Source organism: Dendrobium catenatum, unplaced genomic scaffold, assembly GCF_001605985.2.
Source record: "Dendrobium catenatum unplaced genomic scaffold, ASM160598v2 fragScaff_scaffold_793, whole genome shotgun sequence".
Taxonomy (NCBI): Eukaryota; Viridiplantae; Streptophyta; class Magnoliopsida; order Asparagales; family Orchidaceae; genus Dendrobium; species Dendrobium catenatum.
The window spans coordinates 1,189,253-1,199,785 of record NW_021319255.1 but is presented as its reverse complement, the minus strand read 5'-3'; the positions used below and the strand labels follow the sequence as shown (position 1 = coordinate 1,199,785).

General features: G+C 32.9%; 1 protein-coding gene across 1 annotated transcript; it reads left to right on the top strand.

Annotated features, from left to right (window-relative positions):
• Nucleotides 1–2,247: 2,247 nt before the first annotated feature.
• LOC110116651 lies at nucleotides 2,248–4,770 on the top strand (the record flags this gene model as incomplete). Its single annotated transcript, XM_020850316.2, has 3 exons — nucleotides 2,248–2,346; nucleotides 3,317–3,433; nucleotides 3,635–4,770. Coding segments are annotated over 3 exons (737 nt in total), but the record flags the coding sequence as incomplete, so codon positions are not given.
• Between the last annotated feature and the right edge of the window lie 5,763 nt (nucleotides 4,771–10,533).

The window sequence follows — 10,533 nt, the reverse complement described above, 5'->3', positions numbered from 1 at the left end:
TTAAACTAACATATTTCGAAAGATTGCTCTGAGATGCTTTTGTTACTTCTTATGTATGTGAGAATGACCTATGCATGTTTGCTTTAAATTAATTTGCAAATAATGAGAACTTCTCCCTCACATTTGCAGTTTCTCTAAGATAATCACCACTATAGAACTTTTTATAATACCCTTTAATAAGATCAAACTTATATCACAGATCTAGAGTAAAAGTGATTGCTAATATATTATGCGAAAATCTAACCAATAATTTTCAAATTTGAAAGTGTGCTTGTTGCCATTTTCTTCATGTAATCATGGACACTTGACCTTTCCTGCCTCAATGTCATATAAGCTATAGAAATGATTGAAAAATGGAGATTTTCAGTAGGATATTTTTTTATTCCTGAAAAAAGCACTTGTGATATTATAAAAAGGTGCCAAGAAGTTGTGTATGTTCACCATTTTCTTCCCCTCATTGTTTGATGGACAACTTTTATAGTTTGAATCACCCAACTCTAAATGTAAAAAAATGTCTATAATAAAGCATTATTAAGCATAATGAAAGTGGAATTTTATCTAATCAGAACATTTTTCCTTAAACCTCTTTTAGCTTCAAGATAGCTTTGTTTTACACACTTGAGAGCATTTCATATAAAATACTTTCAAAAACTTTTGAGATAGACTCATCTATCTCTCTCATATCTTCTTTAACAATTAAATTTATAATTTGTGCACAACAACGCACACGAAAGAATTTGCTATCACATAAAAGCCTACTCTGTAAATTTAAATATTTCCTTAAACAATCAAAAGATACATTGTTAGTTGATGCATTGTTTAAAGTTATATTAAAAATCTTGGCCTCTAATTTTCATTTTGTTAAGAACGATTTTATAACGTCAAATAATGCTATACCATCATGAGGGGATCACATAAATTCAAAGTTTATACTATTTTTTGGCAAGGGTATTTTATTATCAATAAAATGTGCAGTCAAACAAACAAATTTATGTGTTGATAGAATTCCATAAATTTGATGTCAAGCAAATTATAGTAGGTAGTTTTAACTAATTATGCTTGAATTTACACCTTTACATCATTTTGCTGTTACTCCATATGGTATTTCTTGAAACAAATTGTAAGTCTTGATACAAATAAAGTAATAGTGTTTTCACACCAACCCATTCTTATGCATTGAAAGGAAAAATCATGCATAATGATGCAAGTTGTAAATAAATTATGGAACTTTTGATGATCAAACTTTGTATCATACATGAACATGGATGAACTAGAATTAGTTTGTAAAATTAGTTGTCTTATGTCTTGAGTATCTCTATTTTTACAATTTTGTATGCATCACTTCAAATTGCCAGGCCATACTTGCTATGACATGATAAGTTGGACCAGATTTCCTACACTTACACATTATTTCCCATCATTTCTAAGAGACATCATCTCAAAATGACCTCATATAGTTGAAGTCAATCTTTTCCTCTTCGTAATAACTCTTTCCCCATCCCTTTCTCCAGTCATCATTTTCCTCAATGTCCGCATCCTTTTTTTTTTTTTTTTTTCTTTTTTTTTGCGCATCCTTAAATTTATCATTCTCTAGGAGATTAACATTATCACTAACCACTTGCTTATTATTTTATTAAGTAATATTTTTAATAATTGCATTAGAATACTCCAATTAAACAAGAAAATAAAAATAATTAAAAATATAAATTGCGTTAATTTTCATTGGAGTTATAACACATAATTTTCAAAGGCTCACGTCTAAAGCCAAGCAATATAAATGCAGCCAAAAAATCATATAAAATGCTTTGTTTAATCCTCTGCTAACACATCAGCTTCTCCGGATCCTTCATTCCTCCCCAATATATATATATATATATATAGTAGGCATGTGGTATTAACTTATTCTTCAACTAAATTTGTCTAGATTTTTGCTTTCAGCTCCTTTACAACAACAGTTACAGCATCAATAAACTTCTCTACAACAGCCACGCAAGTGAATTTGTGGATAAATTGAAAAGGTTTAGGAGTTTAGTTTTTAAAAACTTTTGAATGGAAGATCTGAGAATACCCATTTTCTCAGGACCAGATTATGCTAATGAAACTTATTTTTTTAGTGACTGCTGGCTAGGGTTTACCCTGTATCGAAGGATTGATGAGGGAGGAGGGTTGCCATTTGTTGGGGATGTGGTGAGGGCTGAAGGAGGAATCGAAGAGTTGAGTTACCTTTTAGAGCCTCGTTTTGCTGAGTTTTCTTTCATCCCTTAGCTGTGTTTGAGCAAAGGAGGCAAACTGACCGAAGAGGCGCAAGCAGAGACTCAAATTCTAATGGTTTCAAAAATGACAGAGGTCGGTGCAAGGCTCCACTCCCAACTCTCACTTGCTTAGTGCTATGCACAATGGGAGAGGCAAGTGATTTGCAATGATTTAAGAATAGGGAATGTCAGAATATGCAAAGCAAAATATCACAATCAACCATTACATTTCTCACAATAGTTTAGAATGCTTTAGCAATTTGCTATTTTAACTTTTAGGGCCAGCGCCATGTTAGTTTAAAGTCTATTTTGAGTGTTTGGATCAACCTGAACTCAACTTGAAATATTAAATGTCAAAATTCTAGATCCAACTTGAAACTAATTGGATCAACATGAAATTGAATTTTTTGGTCAGATTCGAGTTGGATTGTCGTGTTGGTTATTTATTAACTCCCTAATATTTGTTTAAAAAATTATTACATGATATCTATATATATATATATATATATATATATAAACATGTTACTTGTGATTATATGTTACCGACATAAACAGCTTCTATTTGATACCAACCTTTGTTTGCCTGGTCCATAGCATGGATAGCAATAAATCCATTTTTTCCCATTCACCAATCAGATAACTAAGCTGCTTTTTCCGATTGAAGCTATATATAGCATGACAGGAAAGCAATGACAGCCCCATGAAGATCAATCTAGATATCAAAAATCACAAACTTGAGCCGACCTGATCAAAGGAAATAATCACAAATATTAGAAAATACAACCCATATAAAGATCATTTTTGTAAGTATGTCTGCACCAAAACTACTAAAAAAAAAATAAAATAAAATAAACCAACTTATAGAATCGAATAAACATTGTCAAATTATTAATTGATAATATGATGAATCTTCTGGCTGATTGTTTATCTCACCCTCTCCTTATTTTCCATCCATCTCAAGCTAAAATCATTTTGTACATGATTTACTTGTCATTTTACTTGTTGGCTGATTGTACTAATTCCTCATCAACATATCTCATTCTTCTATTTTCTATTCATCATAGGCACGCTGAGACCTAACATACCAGCACCACCTGGGTTTTCAGTACCAAACAGAGCACCACCTCCAGGGTTTTCCTCTCAAGAAAGATATGAAAACGGTTTTAGCTCCGTTGCTTCAGGTTTGGTTCATTTAGGCTTTGCTTTGGGATGACATTCTTACTGCTTCTTAAAGCAGCTTTTTAGTACAAAAATTTTAATTTTTTGTACTAAAAAATAGCTTTTAGAAGCAGTAAGAAAACCGTCACAAACGAAACCTTAGTATTGTTTACCCCTATAGCTTTTGATATGCATGTACCAATTCATTTCTGTTTTCTTTTTAGGCAATCTGTTTCATGGAAAGCCTCAGTTTGAACTGCGTTCTGCGAGGAATGCCGATGATGTTGAGTTTATCGATCCTGCAATACTAGCAGTTGGAAAGGGCATACTGCCACTTGAAGTTAATAATACTGAATTAGGTTTTAATTCTATTCTTCCTCCAAAGTTTTGCGCTACAGAAGGCAATAGGATACAGTCATTAGCTCATCGTGACCGAAGAGTTTTTAATAATAATTTAGCAGATGGATTGTCAACTATGCGTGACGCATATACCTCTTCTAGATTTCCAATGCAGATCAACAACACAAGCTATTCACCATTCGCACACCAACAACTAAGAACTCCAAACATCTTAAATAGCCAATGGAGTGATTGGCAGAATGTGTTGAATCACAGTGGAATGGGCATCGCTGAATTTGTTAAAAATGAGAGATTTGGACATGATAGCTTCATTCCCATGAAAGAAGAGCATAAATTCGGGCTGTCTAGTTCTAATCATCTATATACTAGACCATATGGGATGTAGTTATGGAGAAATTATTAGTTTCAGACAGCAGACATAGAGAATCATTCGAATTTTTCTCTCTACAGTAAAAGAGCAGTCAAAGCACAGTTATTGCAGCAACTGCGCTTTTATTATAGACAACGAGAAATCCGGATGATTCTCTCTGTCCGGTATCCGAACCTAATGATTCCCGTAGTTATGACCATGCCAGGAGCTCTCTTTGTCTGAAACTTATCAGCTGCTGTGAAACAGATTTCTTGGCCGCTCCATTCTGCGTTGCGCCTAAAGCACAAGTTCCCTGATTGTTGTTGATGTGATTCTTTTCAGTACAGAAGCAACTGAAGGAGTTTTCCTGGCTAGCTGGTATGGATTTTACCTACATGGGAATGTTATAAGTGAAATTGTACTAAGTTGAGTTTGTGGTTCTGTTTTGTCCTGTAGAGATTGGCTATTGACTCTTTCATTTGTATCATTGTAATTAGAATTAAAATCAAAGATTATAGGAATGTATCGAGTATCGAGTATTGTGTGTAATTTATTTCTGCTTGAATCCTGGTTGGTATTCAAGCAGGGTTACTGAAATTACTGTTATTTATTGAAAATTGAGTGGGTATTTACGTTTTAATTTTGATGTAATATGGTTATTCTAAGTTAATGTTTGATTAGTTTTTTGCAACAGTAGCAATATCCCATTACATGGGGTTGGATATATGAATATTTTTTGAGTTTTTTTTCATTATGTCTTCTTAAGAGTTAAATTCTTATTTAAATATAATAAAAATTGTCAAAATCTGATTAGTTTTTTGAAATGATATAATTTTGAAAGTATTGATCTAATGCTTTATTGAGATAGTTTTTAGTCATTGTTTTTTAGATGTTTTCATTGGAATTATTTTGGTAGGAATGCGTGCAATGGAAATAAATAGAAGTTTAAGGCATGTTTGGGATTTTTTTAAAATATTTTTAAAATATTGTTATTTAAGGTTTTTGTTACATATTTCTATTTTTTATTTTTAGAAATAAATTAAATTATTTTTTAAAAAAGTCAAAATAATTTAGTTAATCACCATTGTTTCACATAAATTAAATTATACAATATTAATAAAAATAAAAATATCCGCATAAGGTATAAATTATATTTCATTTAAAATTAAAATTAAATTAAATTAAATTAAAACAAATGAATGTTGTTGCGTTATAAGAAATTGTCTAGATCGGGTATGAATGTTAACGCACATTTGAATTGAGAACTTGTAAAATTAAAGTTAAGATTAATCAAACTTTGTTATGAGCAAATTAATAGCCAAATTGGATGTTTTGATGAGATGAGCCTAAGGAGACTAAAGTGATACAAACCAAGTTTAAAGGTCCCATATCGAGCATTTGAAGCATAATTGAAAACTTTACAACATTACTTGGATGACCGAACAACCTTCAAATCTTGTATGCTTGTAGTTGAACTGAGCATCTTGATGAGATGAATCAAATGAGCCCAAGATCAATCTATGATATAGGGAATCAAAACATTTCATTTGTTGGTGCATTTTGAATTTTAGATATATTTATGAGGTATGTGACTCTCAAAAATCTGATGGGGAGCTTAGACTTTGGCTTTATATCCATGAAAGCTCTAGGGCTCTAAGGATCCTAGAGCATCATTGTCCGAGACACTATTTTATGACCATCACCATTAGTCAATTCCTGACCGCCATTGTTAGGCCATCATCTAACTATCATTGGAACATCGACCAACATCCACCATCAGAATCCAGCTACGATCATCCAATCATTGTCACCCGACTTTGGTCCATTGACCTCCATTTCTTGTGTATAGCCCACCAATCTTCGTTTCTTAACTACGACTTGCAGTCCTTCGCTGACCAAATATGGTCCACCTATCACAACCCAACTCAATATAACCCACAGACAAAATGGGTCATATCATATTGGATGGTAACAAACTAAGCCCAATATTTAATTTGAAGAACCTTTTTTTTAATTTTTTATAAATATCAACAAACAACAGAGCTACTAATTAATTTATAAAAAATAGAAAATACTCATTCACAAATTTTTCTTTTCATTCATCATCAAAAAGTATATACAACAAAATCTTTACAATACAATACAAGACTACAGCTAAATATAAAATAGAGAAGAGAATAACAATGACTCTACAAAATTAGAAAACTATAAAATGCCTATACAAACTTAGAAATTAGAACCTGTAACATCTGTTACTCAACTGACTCCTTACCCCTACCCCGACTTGAAATAGAGTACAAAATAGGTGAAAGCCAACATAACTCATTAGGTTACACCCACTGATCAAAATTCTTAATAATTAACCCAATATGCATTTAACCAAATCAAACATAGTTATTAACTAACTATTATACTAAATAGAGTAGTGGTAATAGAGAATTGAAATTTAATAAACTTTGTATAAAATATAAATAAACAAGTACTTCAAATATCATAGTAGAAAGTAATAAATTTATCTCTGGCCCTTATACATCCCTATAAAAATCAGACCCTATAGTAATATACATAAGAATTTAGGCTCTTATGACTCCATATGCTAGCATATCAAAAAACAGACCCCTATGACTCTCAAATTCTCAGCACAATAGATATACAAAAATTCAGATCCTTTCTTATGCATTCAACACAATAAAGTTTTCTCTGACCTCAAAACTCCTCATAATCATACATTTTAAGTAGATAAGCTATATTAGTAGCCAACGTATTCAACAATTGAGCATAATTTTATAATTTCATAATATCATCATATTATTAGGGGTTGTTCATAGCACTATTTTGAAGCTTTGAATATACTGTAGTATTATTTTCTTTAGTCATAATTATTTTTCAATTTACTATAAATAATGCACTTTTTAATTTACCTCGTTAATATTCTTAAGAAAATACCAAAATATTAAAATACTCATATCTATGACATAAAAAAATAACAATATGAAAGTTTAACAGATGAAAATTTTTACCCATTTTTACACTATTAGTTTATAATTTTAATAATAAAACTCTCAAAAATTTCATATTATTAAAATCGATATACCATGCCTCAATCTCAAATAACTTTCCGAATTGGGCCGTTAGCAAAAAAATATATTGAAGTGGATTTTGGTTTCAAATTCTGGATTTGAGTTGGATTCTAAGATCTGGGTAGATCCTAAGGTTAAGATTCTAGGAGGATCCTAGAGTTTGGATTGATGATTTAGAGTCAAGAGTGGCCCAAGTGACCTCATACAAAAATGAGGTCAACAGCAGTGCTCGAAGATACAGTGCCATAACGCTATCAATAAAGAGCATGCCATCATAACGCACCCTAAATTCCCTTAAAGATAAAGATTTCAAATCCACAACACCATCAACGCCAACATTGTAGTGCTCCCTAGGAAAAAAATTCATAAATGATTTTTCATGCATACAAACCTTCAGGACATGCTTCAGAACATAATTTAAACATTCAATACATGTAGAACAATCCCAGACTTATGCAGAATAAAAATGTAGAAGTTCTAATACACATGGCTTATTGGGCTGGATCATAATGGGTGCAACACACTTATAGTAGATATAACATCGTCGACTTCCGTCGTCCGGCATTTTCTAATCCTCTAACCATTGTCATCAAAACACTGTCCTTTGACCTTTGTTGCCTGACTACATGTGGTATTCGTTGTTTCAAAATCCGATTGATCGAACTAATTTGGTATGAACCCTTGCATATTTTGATTTAATTATTGATTTTGAGTCCTAAAATGCTTAATTAACATTAAGTAATATAAGAATTAGAGAAAATCAAAAGGAGGCAAAATGCTCTTTATGGTGTCACGATGCCGGGAATGGTGACATTGTGGCATTTTCCTCTCTATTTGGGTAGAAGATTTGAGGGAGCACATGAATGCTAGATGGAACCACCACTGCTATGAGCTTTCAAGTAAGAGAATCTAGGAGCATCTAGAATATTCGATGGATCTTTGCAGTGCTATGAAAGTGAGTGTCATGACACCATATAAAAATGATATTTTTTGTATATAAATATTTAAAACTATTTTCTAAAATTGATGCTCCTTGCCTCGTATTTCCATTAGTGGTCAAATATGAGAGGAGAGAAGGCGATAGCTTGGGATTCATTTGTTGGGCCAGTTAAGGATTTCGCTGAACACAAGGTAGACTTCCAAGTAACCATATCTAGTTTCAATTCCAATAAGTTTATAACAAATTACAAATAAAACATATTTTCCTTGGGCTCTATGATGCTTTCATAATGTAACTTTTTGTATAATATAGCATATTTTACTTTAGAAACTTTGGCTATAATAAGTTAAAGTTTCATTGGTTTATTTTCTTTTTGATTTTTTTGGGCATATTGAATAAAATATGATTTTTTTAGTATTTTTGATAGTTCCCTAAAAGTCTTAAAATGCTATTATGGATGTTCTTCTAAAATTATAATTGAAAAAAATATTAAGTGTGTCAAGCTTTATACATGTAATGTTACCCTACTTTGATAGTTCTATTAGTCCAAACATCATCACAATGATGTTTGAAATTATAATTATATATTGTTGCAGTCAAGTTGTATAATTCATGAAATGGCATTGGAGGAGCTCTGGTTTTTAAAATATTATAAGTGCACTATCTGAAATGATACAAGAGCCTTATATGTACTATTTCTGAGTTCTGACCATATCTGGCTAGTATGGATGCGAGAGGTGGTTGCTCTATTTCTAACTCCATTTTCCTTGTGTAGATGCGAGAGGCTTCTTTTATGTTCTATTCTGACCCCACTTGCTATATGCGGGCATGGAAGGCTTAAAAGGAGACATAAGTGAAAGTGAAGTTATAAGCGTGTAGTAGGCCATGCAAATAATTTATTTATGTATTACATGCTTTAGATATTTTAGATAAAAATAAGTGTAAGAAAAGCTTTAGTATAAAGTACATTGTGATATGCTTAATATCTATGAAGTTGTTAAGTGTAAATTATTTATTATATATAAATTCACTAAAATATAGTATATTAGTTATGTTTATGCAAAAAATCTTAGAAAAAAAAATTACAAGTGTTGAACCAGCACCACAGCGTCTATAATGCCTCGGTGACAGGCCAAGGAATTGCAGCGGCAGTCTAAAAAAAAAAAAAAAGAAATAAATAATTCAACACATTAGCACTTCATAACTTCGCGGTGTTAGAAATTTATGCTACAACCACCTGAGTCTTAAGAATTTAAACGTTGGAGCGACTATCATTATAATATCGCAACGCCATATTGCACATTCAATCACCACAACACAAAACTTTTACAACATCACGACAGAGCAGTTGATGAAAGATAAAGAAGCACCGATTTAGCAAAATGATGCATTAATTCAGCCAACAGATTTGTCGAGTTAGCGCAGTGTTGAAGCGGGCGCAGTGTTGAAGCGGGGCAAGCCTAATATTAATGAGGCTCTATTTCATCTAATAACACTACGACGCCACCATTTCCAGCACCACAACACATGAGGCCATTTTTACAATTACTATAAAGCCTGCCACCTCAGCGCCTCCACCCATATTCACCCAACCCACATCCATGACAACCACAGTAGGGGTGTAAGTGAGCCGAGCCGACTTGTGAGCCGGCTTGAACTCGATTCATTAACGAGCTCGTGAGACGAGCTTATTGAGCTTCGAGCTCGAGCTCGAGCTTATAATCGAGCTCGTTTACTTAACGAGCACGAGTTCGAACTCAATCCGACTCGACTCGAAAGCTTGATAAGCTACTCGATTAATTTATATAATATAGATAATTAGATATCATATTTATAATAATAAATATTATTATTTAAATATTTGATGTTTTGATTAAAAAATCAAACAGCGGGCGAGCGACTATGTTACCAAAGGCTTAAACCCGCCGCATATGTTACCCTAAACCCTAAATCTTTTTGCATTCATTTTCCTTTTCTCTCCAGAGTCCAGATCTGCTTCGTTTCTTGGCTGCAACCCTGCGAGCATTGGACGGGACTCTGGATTTCAGGCTTTCTTCTTCCACGAAGTTCGTTGGATAGCTTCGATTTTCGGCTGCAAGCCTGCGAGCGTTGGATGGGGTCACGGGAGTTTGGGCATTCTTATTCCATGAAGTTCGTTGGACGGCTTAGGTTTTCGGCATCTAGGCTTAGGGTTCCTGCTCGATTAGTCGATTCACGCCACTTCACGGTTTTCCTCGTCGTCATTCACTGCGACGTCGGACATTCGGCATCTCGTCTGGGTGAGTTTTCTCTTCATGCATGTTTTCCCTTCATGTCTGAATAATTTGGGGGTTTGTTGTTTTTTTTTTTCCTTCTTTATTTGATTTGGGGGTTTCTTATCATTGTAGGTGAATT